Source organism: Staurois parvus, unplaced genomic scaffold (genome assembly GCF_062004578.1).
Source record: "Staurois parvus isolate SC_StPar_1 unplaced genomic scaffold, SC_StPar_1.0 ptg000301l, whole genome shotgun sequence".
NCBI classification, from domain to species: Eukaryota; Metazoa; Chordata; class Amphibia; order Anura; family Ranidae; genus Staurois; species Staurois parvus.
Genome location: NW_028318097.1, coordinates 391,188 through 407,879, shown reverse-complemented (window position 1 = coordinate 407,879; position 16,692 = coordinate 391,188). Strand labels below are relative to the sequence as shown.

At 43.4% G+C, this 16,692-nt stretch overlaps 1 protein-coding gene across 1 annotated transcript in view; it reads left to right on the top strand.

Moving 5' to 3' along the window:
• LOC149457847 (uncharacterized) overlaps positions 1-16,692 on the top strand; it is a 192,233-nt gene that overhangs the window by 49,927 nt on the left and 125,614 nt on the right. Inside the window, 1 exon segment of the mRNA XM_089683085.1 lies at positions 1,483-1,593. Coding sequence (XP_089539211.1) covers positions 1,483-1,593 — 111 coding nt within the window.

Sequence of the window (16,692 nt, the reverse complement as noted above, 5' to 3'; positions counted from 1 at the left end):
TCGTCTTTAGCCTCTTCCATTTTCTAACAATTGCTCCAACAGTTGATCTATTTTCACCAAGCTGCTTGGCAATTGCCCCGTAGCCCTTTCCAGCCTTGTGGAGGTCCACAATTTTGTATCTGGTGTCTTGTGACAGCTCTTTGGTCTTGCCCATGGTAGTAGTTGGCGTCTGACTGACTGTGGGGTGGACAGGTGTCTTTAAAGAGCTCAGACAGGTGCTACTAAGTTAGATTAATGAGTGGAGTAGAGGTGGACTTTTTAAAGGCGCAGTAACAGGTCTTTGAGAGCCAGAATTCTTGCTGTTTCTTAGGTGTTCATATACTTCTGTTCAGCAGTGCAAGACAAATAAATTCTTTACAAATCATACAATGGGATTTCCTGAATTTATTTTTAAAATTCTGTCTCTCAGAGTGGGAATGCACCTACAATGTGAATTTCAGACCCCTCCATGATTTCTAAGTGGGAGATCTTGCAAAATCGCAGGGTGTTCAAATACTTCTGTTCCTCACTGTATATATATGTGTATATATATATATACATATATATATATATACTCACACACACATTATAGTTTGCAGACATGTAGCAGAATACATATCGGCCTAAATTTATGAAGAAATTAGATTTTATTGGATATGTTTTATAGCAGAAAGTAGAACATATCAGGTTTTTCAAAATTTTCAGTCTTTTTTTTTCGTTTATAGCAAAAAATAAAAATCCCAGTGGTGATTAAATATCACTGAAAGAAAGTTCTATTTGTGTGATATAAAATAATAAAATTGTATTTGTGTACAGCGTTGTATGACTGCGGAATTGCCAGTTAAAGTAGCGCAGTGCCGAATAGCCAAACATGCCCTGGTCATGAAGGGGTAAAACCTTTCCGGAGGTCAAGTGGTTCAGACTGAAGAGAAACCAATGATGACATGGATATGTTGTACCCTTAAGATTGGTCATTGTGGGAATTTCATACAGATACGTGGACCCCCCTCAACCAGTGGGCTGAGCAATAATAACCCCACTTGATTCCCCATCCAAACTGAATGTGGATCCTGGCAGAGTTATTGTATTCTGACATTGGGGAGACTTCCCCACCATCACAACACACTAATCAGCATGGGGACACTGATCGAGCGGGAAAATCTGACGGGCTGGTTGTACAGAAGTGGATTGGTAGATCTTCTGGGTCAGAATTTGGCCGGGCCCTGCTTAAACCGCCCGAAATTTGATTCATGTATGAGCGGCTTAAATCTTTTCCCGGAAGGACAAGACCCTGTCGGAGGGTAAAACGCATCAGCAGATGAGCAGAGATTTGGGGGGATGCAATGAACACGGGGTATTGAATGGAGAGATTGTCAGCTCTGTGAATGACTATTGGGGGGTGGTAGTAAATCCCGGCACTACAAATGTCAGGCAGTATGCAATCATAGGATTGTTAGGTCTGGTCCTCCTCATACTCATCCTTGTGGTCTTTGTGGTCTTCAGGTCTCCATCCCGTCACTTCCAATCACATACTTCTCTGGTGGATGTTATGATGATGAAGCATGGCTGGGACTGTCCTTTCCAGGAGGATATCTTACCCTGACATTCAGAGAGGTATGGAGGGCACAGGCTGGGGGAGGGGTGTAATGATGGGACATGGAGGGTACAATATGTGTGAAGACCCCCAGGCTGTCCAGGGGGTACAGAGGGGAGCACAGCTCAGTATTATGGGAAGCTGCTTGTAATAAAAGGAGAGATTTGATTTCCAGACATCAGACAATATTACACATGTGCACAATACATTTTTTTTTCTTTTTGATTCGTTAATGAACTCATTTTGTTTAGTTTTGTTCTTTATGTTCATTTTCGGAATTCGTTTAGTTTAGTTTTGTTTATTAGTTTTCAAATTTGAATTCAATCTTTTTGTTTATTTTATTTCAATTCAAATTCATTTAGACTAAATAAAAAATATCAAATTGATCCAAATTCATTGTGAAGAATATCTGTTCTGGTTGAAATTCGAAGTTTGGAAGACGGTTATATTCTTTCAATTGTATTCTATTCTATTTTTTCAATTCTGTTCAATTCTTTTTTATTCTATTCTTCTATTCCATTCCTTTATTTTCTATTCTATTTAATCTATTTATTTCCTATTCTGTTCTGTTGTACTCTATTCTATTCTTTTTCTATTCTCATCTATTATTTTATTTTCTATTCTTTTATTTTCTATTCTATTTTATTCTATTATTTTATTTTAATTAATTTTTTTTTTGTTCCACAAAGTTTATTAAGAAAAAGTCAAAACATATAAATGGTATAAATTGTACAATGTAATACAATGTGCCAAAGAAAAACGTGGTAAAACACAAATCGCACATGCCAGACAATAAGAAATATGCAGGCGAACAAAATAATAAAGCCCTCTTGTGTCACCTGTAACAATAATGAAGTTGAACTTGGAAAAAAAAAACACGAGAACACAGCCAAAAACAAAGAAGGCAAACACCAATCATAATCACCACATAGCATACAAAATATCACCAAACGAGCAGGATAATTTATTTGCACCCCCAGATATCTTTTATCATCGAGTAGCAGAGTAGGGGGGAAGGGGATAAAGCTAAAGGTGCTGGGCTTCTGGTGCAAGGAAAAAGTTGCGAAAATATAGAAAGCTCGGTGTTATCCAGGAGGAGCAGCAAAGGTACCACTCAAAGGTAACCAACGCATATGAAAATAACTCCGTGGAATGGGAGAGGCACATGTGCAAGTGTATTCCGGGTGTGAGATTAGGTTGCCTATGGACAGCGGAATAAACATATGTGTAGAGGAAAAAGAAAAAGGGAAAAAATGAAGTGGAGAAGATGTGAAAAACAGCAAAGACAGTAATGGCAGGTACAGGGCACAATGAGGAAGGAGTCGGGAGGAAAGAAAAAATAAAAAATGGTGAGAAGCTGGAAAGCCAAAGAAGAAGAAAAAAAAAAAAAAAAAGGGGGAAGGGGGGTAGGGGTCAAAGGGGAAGGAGACTAAGGGGGGGGGGGGGGGCGGTATGGATAGACATGTCATATAGGTGGAAGCTCCAAGGACAGAGCTGGTGTGCTCATCCCCTAGGGGATAGAGACATAAAGCAGACAATCGAGCACCAGGGAAAAGGAGTGTCTCACTACCTGATCAGTGAAAGGGATATAATAGAAAAGTGTTATCGACAGCCTAGCAAGGGTCGAGGAGTCAGTACAATACAGAGTGTAATATAAAGCCACAGGTCTGGCTCAGAGTCAGGTAGAAAGACCCATGAGGGATTGGTATTCGGGGGTCGTTTGGAAGTGAATCCAACACGACCAAGTATGGGAGAATTTAGTCGGGTTATCTTGGGAGGAAGCAATCAACTCCTCCATCTCTGCAACTCTTCCCAGACGAGTGAACCAATCTTTTATTGAGGGGGGTTGAGTAGATCTCCAAAGCACAGGAAGACAGAGTCTAGCAGCATTAATCATATGCATAGCTAACGATCGGAAGTATAGACGTTTGGGGAGCGGTGTATGGTGGAGGAGAAATTGGGCCGGGGAAAAATCGAGAGGTAAAGTGGACACTGACGAGGTTATACGGTGGACTTCCCGCCAGAAGGGCAGGACGATAGGACAGGACCACCAAATATGGAGAAGGGACCCATCAGGTGCTCCACATCTCCAACAATTATTGGGTAGAGAAGGGTTAAAACGATGAGTTCTAGAAGGGGTAATGTACCAACGGGAAGCTAGCTTGTATCCGTTTTCTTGGGTCGATACATTCAGCGAACATTTGTGGGAGTATGTAAAAATTTGGTCCCAATCTGAGGAGGAAAAATCTATATCAAGGTCTCTCCTCCAAGCTCGGCAAGCGGGGAGCGAGTTAGGATTCCCATCACCGGTGAGAAGGAGGTACATGGATGAGATTAGATGCCGCTGGGGTTCAGCCTTAGAACAAATTGATTCAAAGGGGGTGAGAGGACGAGTCCATTTGTGGCGGTGAACAGAGGATGTGAGAAAATGCCTGATTTGAAGGTAGGCCCAAAAGGGGAAGGTACGATCTTTCATGGTGCACGCCAAAGAGGAGTAGGATTTCAATTTACCTTTATGAAAAAAGTGTTCCGCTTTCACCTGGTCATACGGCCAATGTTCTGACAGGAAGGCCTTGTGCATACCCGGAGGGAAGTCCGGGTTTAAGCAAAGGGAGGTTAAAGGGTTGGGGGCATCCGAGATGGAGGCCGACTTGCACGTCAAGCGGAAGATGCTCAAGGTAGGACCAATCAGTGGATGAGTGAGAAGGGCCTGGGGGGTATGTTTCGTCAAGAGCCACGGGATCGAAGCTATAGGAGAAGGAGAGAAGGAGTTTTCGAGATGCACCCAGTCTTTGGTAGTCGAATGAATATTCCAATCTATAATTCTGCAAAGATGGCAGGCCCAATGATATTGCCTGAGGTCTGGGAGCCCAATTCCACCCCTGGATTTGGGGAGAACCAATTGGCAGAAAGATATGCGCGGACGCTTGTGGTTCCAAAGGAAGAAGGAGCACATTCTCCTACATGAAGCGAAAAAGGCGGGTGGCAATTGGATAGGTAAGGTTTGAAATAAATAGAGGAGGCGGGGGAGAATGTTCATTTTTAATATAGCAGCTTTGCCGAACCAGGAAAAGCATGGTCGATGCCATTTAGTGAGATCTTCCTGAATGGATTTAAGTGCTGGGATAAAGTTTTTTACATAAAGGTCAGAGAGGTCGCACGTAAGCTGAATGCCCAGGTAAGTGAGAGTCTCACTGTCCCATCTAAACGGGAACTGCGATCGGCAAAATGAGACTACATCAGAAGGGAGGGTGATATTGAGGGCGTATGATTTTGAATGGTTGATTCTAAGGTTCGACATGTATTGAAAAAGTGAGAAATCTTTAAGAAAATTGGGCAAGGTGGTCCGAGGTTCCGTTAGAAACACCAAAATGTCATCCGCATAGGCGGCGAGTTTATACTCTTGAGCCGGTGCAGAAACGCCCTTAATATCTGGGTTGGAACGGAGTTTACGCAGCAGTGGCTCTAACGATAGCACAAAGAGGAGAGGAGAAAGGGGGCAGCCCTGGCGTGTGCCATTGCCGAGAGAGAAATGGTTCGATAAATGGCCATTCACCCGAACCTGTGCCGTGGGTCCAGAATACAAGGTCATGATGAAATTAAGCATGTGTTCTCTCAAACCAATCGCCTGAAGGGTTGCCCTCAAATAATCCCAGGACACTCTGTCAAAGGCCTTCTCAGCGTCCAAAGAGAGAAGGAACCCAGGATTCTTTGATGTGCGAAGCCAATGGATAAGGTTGAGGGCCTTGATAGTATTGTCTCTCGCTTCCCTGCCAGGAATGAAACCCACTTGATCGAGGTTAATCAAAGAAGGGAGTAAGGGGAGGAGACGGTTGGCCAGAATTTTAGCATAAAGTTTCACGTCTACATTCAGAAGGGAGATGGGCCTATAATTGGAAACCAAAGTTGCATCCTTATCTCCTTTGGGTATGACAATGATGTGCGCTTCTAGAAGGCGATGACACGACACAGGGAGTGAAGAGAAAGTGTTGAAAGCCGAGAGGAAGGGGTTGGACAAGACGGGTAAAAACTCCTTGTAATATACCGCAGACAGGCCATCAGGGCCCGGGCTTTTACCAGACTTCATTTGTTTGACGGCCCGCGACAGTTCCTCTGCCGTGATAGTTTGCTCCAGTTCCAGGGCGGATGTCTCAGAAAGTGCAGAAGGGCTATAAAGATGAAGAAAGTCCGAGATCACCGTGGCTCTGAGTTTGTTGGTTTCAGGTGGGGGACGTTCCGGAGGGAGGTTATATAATGCCTTATAATACTGCTCAAAATGAGAAGCAATGTCAGCATTAGTGGTGGCAAAAGAACCGTCTGGACCCCTGATTTTGTGGATTGTTAAGCTCGACTTTTTCGCTTGAAGGGATCTGGCGAGGAATCGCCCGCTTTTGTTCGCAAACTCATAAAATAATTTTTGAGACAAGACATATCTACGTTTAGCCACCTTACCCAGTTCGGTCAAAAGCTGCGTGCGAGTGTTTGTGAGTTCAGTCAAGGTAGAAGCCGCTTGACTGTGTTTGTGAACTCTTTCCAAAAACTGGATGCGCTCCATAAGTCGTTGCAAATGTGCTTGTCTCTCCCTTTTACGCTTCGTAGCCATGGCTATGAGAATCCCGCGAATTACGCATTTATGTGCCTCCCATTGCATCAAGGAGGAGGTATCTGAAGTCTGGTTGGTCGCGAAGTAATCTACCAATTGGGAGCGGATCTCGGCTTCGTGTGTTGGGTCGGAAAGAAGAGATGCGTCCAATCTCCAAATCTTAGAGCGGGAGTGTTTTTCAGGAAAACGCAACGTCATGGTTATGGGATGGTGATCCGATAGGACCATTGGTTCAATGGAGGTGTCATGAAGAAAAGGCAGATCCACTTGCGAGAGAAAAATGTAGTCAATTCTGGAGTACTTATTGTGTGGAGGAGAAAAGAACGTATAATCTTTAACGTTCGGGTGTAGGATTCGCCAAGAATCGTGAAGTTGTAAATCCTGGAGTTGTGTGCGGATCTGTCTTAGGGATTTGTATGGTAAAAATGAACTGCCCGAGGAGGAATCCAATAAGGGGCATAAAGGGACATTAAGGTCTCCCCCCAAGATCAGTACACCCGACTGAAAAGAAGAAAGAGAGGTGGAGATTGAGCGGAAGAAGGGAACCTGCTTGGTATTGGGCGCATATAAATTTGCCAGTGTAATGGGTCTGTTGGCAAAAGTGCCTTTTAGAAACAGGAACCTACCTTCTGAGTCAGGGAGCGACTCCGTTATAGTTAAAGGGAGATGTTTTGCAATCAAGATGGCGACACCTTTTGATTTGGCATGAGGGTTAGGGGCATGATAGACTGTCGGATAACGTGAGTTAAAGAGCTTGGGAATGACATCCTGTCTAAAATGCGTTTCCTGAAGGAAAACGATATCCGCTCTTTGTTTAGATAAATAGGAGAGCAGAATGGAGCGTTTTTCAGGCGTGTTCAAACCCTTCACATTAAGAGATAGAACTTTCAGTGACAAGTGTCCTGACAACGATTTGGGAGAAGACATGTCCAAAGAGGAATGTGAAAGCAACCTAAAAAAAGGGAACACGGGGTACTAAAAGGATGGGAATAGGATTGGGGGAGAGAAAAAAAAAAAAAAAAAATTTAACCGCTTGCCGCCCTGCCACTGTGTTTATACGTGTGCAGGGCGGCAGTGGAGCCCAAAACCACGTTTAAAAACGGGTTCCGCGCTCCCGACACTTTCGCGGGCAGGGGGCGCGCGCGCGCGCTCCCGCCGACCCGCGGGTGATCCGATTCGATCCAGGAGGGATCAATCATTAGATTTCAGCCAGTGATTTCTGGCTGAAATCGGATGATCGGTCCCTGTCCTATCCTGTCCTGTGTTGATATTTACACAGGGCAGGATATGATGTCATTCTTCTCTGCCTGGACACATTCCGTTCCAGACAGAGAAGAAGAGACATTTAAACGTGAGTAAAACACTACACTAACAGTTAGAACACACTCTAGGACACATTTAACCCCCTGATTGCCCCCCCCCAGTTAACCCTTCACTGCCCTGTCACCAGTGTACCTGATCAGTGAAGCGATTTTTATTGATCACTGTATCAGTGTCGCTGGCGACTTCCAATAGTGCTAGCGCCCCTCCCAGATAGCGCCAGTTTGCCCCCCAGTACACCAATAAAGCCATTTAACCCCGTAATTTCCCCCCCCACCCCCCCAGTTAACCCCTTAACTGCCCTGTCACCAGTGTCACTGATCAGTGAAGCGATTTTTACTGATCACTGTATCAGTGTCGCTGGCGACTTCCGATAGTGTTAGCGCCCCTCCCAGATAGCGCCAGATTGCCCACTAATACACCAGTAGTCCCGTCTAACCCCTTGATCGCCCCCCCCCCCCCTGAGTTGACCCCTTCACTGCCCTCTCACCAGTGTCACTGATCAGTGAACCAATTTTTACTGATCACTGTATCAGTGTCGCTGGCGACTTCCGTTAGTGTTAGCGCCCCTCCCAGATAGCGCCAGATTGCCCGCTAATACACCAGTAGTCCCGTCTAACCCCTTGATCACCCCCCCCCTCCCCGAGTTGACCCCTTCACTGCCCTGTCACCAGTGTCACTGATCAGTGAACCAATTTTTACTGATCACTGTATCAGTGTCGCTGGCGACTTCCGTTAGTGTTAGCGCCCCTCCCAGATAGCGCCAGATTGCCCGCTAATACACCAGTGATCCCGTCTAACCCCTTGATCGCCCCCCCCTCCCCCCTGAGTTGACCCCTTCACTGCCCTGTCACCAGTGTCACTGCTCAGTGAACCAATTTTTACTGATCACTGTATCAGTGTCGCTAGCGACTTCCAATAGTGTTAGCGCCCCTCCCAGATAGCACCAGTTTGCCCGCTAGTACACAGATAATCACATTTGACCCCTTGATTGCCAGGAACACGCTTACTTGCACGCTAAACCTTCATTGCTAGTATAGTGTCTGATTGGATCAATATCTTTGATCAGATCAGCGCTATACCAGCATTCACATTACTTTAGTATCCCCAAAAACGCAGTGTTAGCGGGATCAGCCCCAACACCTGCCAGCACCTGCGTTTAGCCCCTACGCCCCCCCCTTCTCCCCCGGCAAGTGCAGTGTCAGTAGATAACTGTCACTTGATACATATTACACACAAAACCGCAGTGTTCACAGAATCAGGCCTGATATCTGTTAGCACTTGTCGGTAAATTTTTTGTAGCGGTTCAAGCAGTCCCTGACAGCCAGGCGCTCTTTTTCCCGTGAGTCGCACTAGGTACCTGTAAATTTAGTGGCCAAAATGTCTAAGCAAAGGTACACTAGTGAAGAGGCCTATAGGATTCTGAGCATGTCAAGTGAGAGCGAAGGGGAAGACTCACTGGCAGAATCAGGCTCAGAATACGAACCTATAGACAGCAGCGGCACCCTGACAGCTAGCTCAGGCGACGAGGAAGTGGTCCCTGCTAAGGTCAGGCGTACCCGATCCCATTCACAGGTTGCTGAGGTGGTACAAATGCATGATGACTCTCATATGCAGCAGAGTGCCAGTACTAGTGCCGCAGTATCTTTTGGTGAACTGGCGAGCACCAGCGGCCTAGTACGTCCTGGTCGTAGGCATACCAGCACTGCAGTATCACTTGGTGACGTGGCGAGTCCCATAAGTGCAGTACAAGCTGGTGCGGTGGCGAGCACAAGTAGTGTCCCGCGGCCACCAAGAATTCGCAGACAGGCCCGTAGAGCCCCTAGTGTCCTTCCGGATGTGCTTGCAAATCCCGATTGGCAGCCCACAAATTCTGCAGCACCCGTACTTCCCCCATTCACTGCCCAACCCGGAATTCAGGTGGAAACAGCAAATTTAAATACTCCCCTTAATTTTTTTGAGCTGTTTTTCACAGAAGATCTTTATGCATTGATTGTGGATCAAAGCAATTTATATACACGCCAATTTATCGCCGCCAACCCAAATTCAAACCTTGCCAGACCATTCGCATGGAAACCCATTACGGTTTCCGAATTTAAAGTTTTTTTGGGCCTAACCCTCAACATGGGCATTAATGATAAAAATCAATTGCGGTTGTATTGGTCCACCGACCCTCTTGTTCACATGCCCGTGTTCTCTGCTGCCATGGCCAGGCATAGATATGAGAGTATAATGCGTTTTATGCACTTCTACGACAACTCACTCAGTCGTCCTCGGGGTGACCCTGAATTTGACCGGCTCCACAAAATTCGGCCCCTCGTAAATCACTTTAACCAAAAATTTGCAGATGTGTATACTCCCCAGAAAAACATCTGCATCGATGAGTCCCTCATTCAATATTCTGGCCGCCTTGTAATCAAACAATATCTCCCCAGCAAGCGTGCCAGATATGGGATCAAGATGTATAAGACCTGTGAGAGGGCAACAGGCTATACATGTAAGTTTCGGATTTACGAGGGAAAAGATAGTTACTTGGAGCCCCCCGGATGCCCAGACTACATGGGGAGCAGTGGCAAGATAGTTTGGGACTTGGCGTCATCCTATTTCCACATGGGGTACCACTTATACGTGGACAATTTTTATTCAAGCGTGCCACTATTTAGACATTTGTTCAATTTGGGAATTTGCACATGTGGCACTGTGCGATCTAATCGCCGAGGCTTCCCCCAACGGCTTGTAAATACCCATCTTAAAAAGGGGGAAAAAGCCTGCTTGAGAAATGAAGAATTGCTCGCAGTGAAGTGGAAGGACAAACGGGATGTTTACCTCCTGTCTTCCATTCATGCAGATACGACCGTCCAAATTACCACGGCAACTGGTGTTGTTGAGAAGCCCCTCTGTGTCCACGATTATAACCTTAACATGGGAGGGGTGGACTTCAATGACCAGATGATGCAGCCGTATTTAGTTTCCCGAAAATCCAAACGCTGGTACATAAAAGTGTCAGTTTATTTATTTCAATTGGCTCTATATAATGCTTTTGTTCTCTATAAAGCAACTGGACATAGTGGATCATACCTAAATTTCCAGTTAGAGAACATCAGGGCCCTTTTGTATCCAGAAGGTGCTGTGCCCCAAATCCCTCTCCCAGATGCAGTTAGCCGTCTGCATGAGAGACATTTTCTCGATACCATTCCTGGTACCCCAACCCAAAGAAGACCCCAAAAAAGATGTCGTGTCTGCAGCAAACGTGGAATTAGGCGTGACAGCCGCTATTGTTGTCCCTCCTGTCCTGGCCAACCTGGCCTCTGCATCAAGCCCTGCTTCCGCCTCTACCATACACTAGTGAACTATTAGTATAGGGTACAGCACGGCACAGATCAGGGCACATTTACACAGGGTCTCAAAAGATGTTCGGTAGTCAGGAAACTGGCTATCGCATTTGGAGAGACCCTACCAGCTGTTTAAATGTTTGAAGTTTGGAAAAAAAAGTTAAAAAAAATAAAAAAAATAAATAAAAGTACAAATACCCCCCAAAAAAATAAAAAAATGTAAAAACCAAAAATAGTTATAGTTTTTTTTGTTGTTGTCATTTTTGTGATTGTTCGACTTTCACTGGTTTATTGTTGTTTTATTGTTAACCATTTCTGTTTGCAGGAATGCTTTCAGCTGCAGCGCTGACCTGTTTATTCTGACAGCAACAGGAACTTGCTCTCAGAATAGACATAAGTCAGCGTGAGCAGCGCTGTTGGATGAGATTTTTCATCCGCAGTTATAAAAAACAGAATATATGCCAAAACATGGGGGCCTGGGGTGGCCTGTGGGTGGATGGCCCCTATGCTTCGGCATATATATTTTATATTTGTTGGCACATTTCATGTGTGCCCACCATTAGAAGTGGGTGGATTGAGGGAGGTTTCTAATGGTGGGCATACCACCACACACTTTTCCTTATAAAGTTGTTTTATTGAGTTTATGTTTTATTGTTAACCATTGTTGATTTTTTTGCAGGAACGTCAAACTGCAGCACTGACCTGTTTATTCTGACAGCAACAGGGTCTTGCTTTCAGAATAGACATAAGTAGGTGTGTGCAGTGCTGTCGGATGAGATTTTTCATCCGCAGTTAAAAAAAAGAGAATATATGCCAAAGCATGGGGGCCTGGGGTGGCCACTGGGTGGATGGCCCCTATGCTTCGGCATATATATTTTATATTTGTTGGCACATTTCATATGTGCCCACCATTAGAAGTGGGTGGATTGAGGGAGGTTTCTAATGGTGGGCATACCACCACACACTTTTCATTATAAAGTTGTTGAGTTTATGTTTTATTGTTAACCCTTGTTGATTTCTTTGCAGGAACGTCAAACTGCAGCACTGACCTGTTTATTCTGACAGCAACAGGGTCTTGCTTTCAGAATAGACATAAGTAGGTGTGTGCAGTGCTGTCGGATGAGATTTTTCATCCGCAGTTAAAAAAAAGAGAATATATGCCAAAGCATGGGGGCCTGGGGTGGCCACTGGGTGGATGGCCCCTATGCTTCGGCATATATATTTTATATTTGTTGGCACATTTCATATGTGCCCACCATTAGAAGTGGGTGGATTGAGGGAGGTTTCTAATGGTGGGCATACCACCACACACTTTTCATTATAAAGTTGTTGAGTTTATGTTTTATTGTTAACCCTTGTTGATTTCTTTGCAGGAACGTCAAACTGCAGCACTGACCTGTTTATTCTGACAGCAACAGGGTCTTGCTTTCAGAATAGACATAAGTAGGTGTGTGCAGTGCTGTCGGATGAGATTTTTCATCCGCAGTTAAAAAAAAGAGAATATATGCCAAAGCATGGGGGCCTGGGGTGGCCAGTGGGTGGATGGCCCCCATGCTTCGGCATATATATTTTATATTTGTTGGCACATTTCATATGTGCCCACCATTAGAAGTGGGTGGATTGAGGGAGGTTTCTAATGGTGGGCATACCACACACTTTTTCTGGCAGAGATTTCTTCTCTTTTTTTTCATTCAGCCCACAGGCTGCATAAAGAAAAAAAGAACATAGCATATACACCCAACAAGGACCAGTGACGTACTGGTACATCACTGGACTTTGAATGGTTATACCAGGGTGATGCCTGCAGCTGCAGGCATCATCCTGGTTTTATTTTTTTTAGCCGGAAATGGGCTTTCATGTAAAAGCATTCCTAGTGGTTAATTAGCTGCAGAATTGCCTTTACAAGCAGCGGGAGAAAATGGCCCCCCCTCCCCCTCCCTGAGATTTGCTTTCCAAAAAGGGGTCATTTGGGGGTGTTTGTTCTATCCTGGTATTTTAGCACCTCAAGAGATGTGATGGGCGGTCAGAAAGTAAAAGCTGTGTAAATTTCAAATTATCTATACCATAGTTTGTAGACGCTATAACTTTCACACAAAGCAATCAATATACACTTATTGGGATTTTTTTTACCAAAAACATGTAGCAGAATACATTTTGGCTTAAATTTATGACTAACTTTGAGTTTACGATATATTTTTTATAGCTGAAAGTAGAAAAAATTGTTTTTTTTTCAAGATTTTCGTGTTTTTTTGTTTATAGCGCCAAAAATAAAAAGCGCACAGGTGATCAAATACCACCAAAAGAAAGCTCTATTTGTGTGAAAAAAAGGACGTAAATTTCGATTGGGTACAGCATTGCATGACCGCGCAATTATCATTTGAATTAGTGCAGCGCTGTATAGCAAAAAAAGGCATAAATTACAGTATCTATACCATAGTTTGTAGACGCTATAACGTTCACACAAAGCAATCAATATACACTTATTGGGATTTTTTTTACCAAAAACATGTAGCAGAATACATTTTGGCTTAAATTTATGACTAACTTTGAGTTTACGATATATTTTTTATAGCTGAAAGTAGAAAAAATTGTTTTTTTTTCAAGATTTTCGTGTTTTTTTGTTTATAGCGCCAAAAATAAAAAGCGCACAGGTGATCAAATACCACCAAAAGAAAGCTCTATTTGTGTGAAAAAAAGGACGTAAATTTCGATTGGGTACAGCATTGCATGACCGCGCAATTATCATTTGAATTAGTGCAGCGCTGTATAGCAAAAAAAGGCATAAATTACAGTATCTATACCATAGTTTGTAGACGCTATAACGTTCACACAAAGCAATCAATATACACTTATTGGGATTTTTTTTACCAAAAACATGTAGCAGAATACATTTTGGCTGAAATTTATGACTAACTTTGAGTTTACGATATATTTTTTATAGCTGAAAGTAGAAAAAATTGTTTTTTTTTCAAGATTTTTGTGTTTTTTTGTTTATAGCGCCGAAAATAAAAAGCGCACAGGTGATCAAATACCACCAAAAGAAAGCTCTATTTGTGTGAAAAAAAGGACGTAAATTTCGATTGGGTACAGCAGTGCATGACCGCGCAATTATCATTTGAATTAGTGCAGCGCTGTATAGCAAAAAAAGGCATAAATTACAGTATCTATACCATAGTTTGTAGACGCTATAACGTTCACACAAAGCAATCAATATACACTTATTGGGATTTTTTTTATCAAAAACATGTAGCAGAATACATTTTGGCTTAAATTTATGACTAACTTTGAGTTTACGATATATTTTTTATAGCTGAAAGTAGAAAAAATTGTTTTTTTTTTCAAGATTTTCGTGTTTTTTTGTTTATAGCGCCAAAAATAAAAAGCGCACAGGTGATCAAATACCACCAAAAGAAAGCTCTATTTGTGTGAAAAAAAGGACGTAAATTTCGATTGGGTACAGCATTGCATGACCGCGCAATTATCATTTGAATTAGTGCAGCGCTGTATAGCAAAAAAAGGCATAAATTACAGTATCTATACCATAGTTTGTAGACGCTATAACGTTCACACAAAGCAATCAATATACACTTATTGGGATTTTTTTTACCAAAAACATGTAGCAGAATACATTTTGGCTGAAATTTATGACTAACTTTGAGTTTACGATATATTTTTTATAGCTGAAAGTAGAAAAAATTGTTTTTTTTTCAAGATTTTCGTGTTTTTTTGTTTATAGCGCCAAAAATAAAAAGCGCACAGGTGATCAAATACCACCAAAAGAAAGCTCTATTTGTGTGAAAAAAAGGACGTAAATTTTGATTAGGTACAGCATTGCATGACCGCGCAATTATCATTTGAATTAGTGCAGCGCTGTATAGCAAAAAAAGGCATAAATTACAGTATCTATACCATAGTTTGTAGACGCTATAACGTTCACACAAAGCAATCAATATACACTTATTGGGATTTTTTTTACCAAAAACATGTAGCAGAATACATTTTGGCTTAAATTTATGACTAACTTTGAGTTTACGATATATTTTTTATAGCTGAAAGTAGAAAAAATTGGTTTTTTTTCAAGATTTTCGTGTTTTTTTTGTTTATAGCGCCGAAAATAAAAAGCGCACAGGTGATCAAATACCACCAAAAGAAAGCTCCATTTGTGTGAAGAAAAGGACGTAAATTTTGTTTGGGTACAGCATTGCATGACCGCGCAATTATCATTTGAATTAGTGCAGCGCCAAACAGCAAAAAAAGGCCTGGTCATTAAGGGGGGTAAATCCTCTGGGGCTCAAGTGGTTAAAGAGATAAATGAAAGAAAAACAAAATAAAATAAAATAAAAGAAAAGAGAAATAAGAAAGGGGAAAGGAGGAGAGTAGACACAGGTAAGAGAAAAAAAAAAAAAAAAAAAAAAAAAACAGAACTACCAGCGGGAGGAGTAGACCAGCTAATCCGCCTAAATATATAAGAAAAAAGGAGAAGAGAAAGGAAGAGAAGATGGGGGGGGGGGGGGGGTTAAGGGGTAACAGAAAAGAGAAAGGAGGGAGTAAAAACAGCCGGCAAGAGTCAGTAAAAGCTCTCCGAGCCCACTGTGTGGGGAACGCAGTGGGTCGAAATCCAAAATAAAAAAGAGGCCCGCCGTACGGAAGACCTTAAAAAGTGCAGGGAATGGAGAGGTAGGGCGAGGATAGGGCATGCACAGAGAGGGACTACACCCAGCCGGCGAGGGAGATGTATCAACCCTCACCTGGTAGGGCGTATGGCTCAGGATTTAGCGAGAAATTGGGGTCAAGAACAGAACGGTAGCCTGCGCTAGGAGGGAAGTGAGGGAAGTGAGACAGGCAACAAGCCATATCAATGTTTGGGAGATACCCATATGAACAGAGCACTACGTAGGAATTCTAAAGCGGAAATATAGTGTCACGAGTATACCGTGGTGGAACTACTAGGAATGTCGTCCTCAAAGGTATGGCTTCATAGAACGGTCAGACCGCCCTCTCCTCAGGGAGAGAACAGGCAGTGTCGCACAACACATGAAGTCACAAAATATTGGCAGAGGAACAGTAAGGCATAACATGTGCAGAAAAAAACATACAGGTCAAATATCGCATATCAAAAAAACACAATATACTAAATTGAGAACAACTAATATGACAGAACGACCCCCCCCGGCCTGGACTCTCAAGGTACTCCTGGACCCGAGCAGCACCTCATATCAGATAGGAGGAAATGCGTGGGGAGGGAAGAAGAAGGCACAGGCAGAGTACCTACATTGGAGCCTCATCAGAGGTACTCATTAGTATGCAGAAGGTGAAAAAGGATACAGAGCGGGATGGGAGAGACCGATTTCTGCAAGGAGTCTCCATCCAGAGAGCTCATTGAGGTGATGCTCGTTCACAGGTTCACAGCAACAATGTGAAGGTTAAAAAAAAAAAAAATAAATAAAATAAATAAATTATAAGCAAAGGTTTCCCCCCCCCCCACCCCTCCCAATCCAAACTCAGCAACCCGCTCATCAGAGTACGTGAAAAAGGATAATTGGTGCTGAGGAACTCTCTTCATCCTCTCCCAACTCGGTCTTCTGGAAACGGTGCAAGGCGAGATGAATACGATGCGTGTGGGGGGACCTAAAGTCCTTCATTGGCGAACCCGATATCCTCGGAGGTCCCCAGGATAGGCTCGGAGTCAGCTGTGCAGGAGATGGAAGAGGATCGGAGCCCTCCGGAGTCCACCCGGGGTCTCTAGATGGCAATAGACCTATCAGAGGTGTCATGGAGGAGGTTGGGCACTAAATTGGTTGTAGATCCGATATTCCCGTTGCGAAGCGACAGCGGTGGTGCAGAAAATGGGCGAGTAGAAGGGA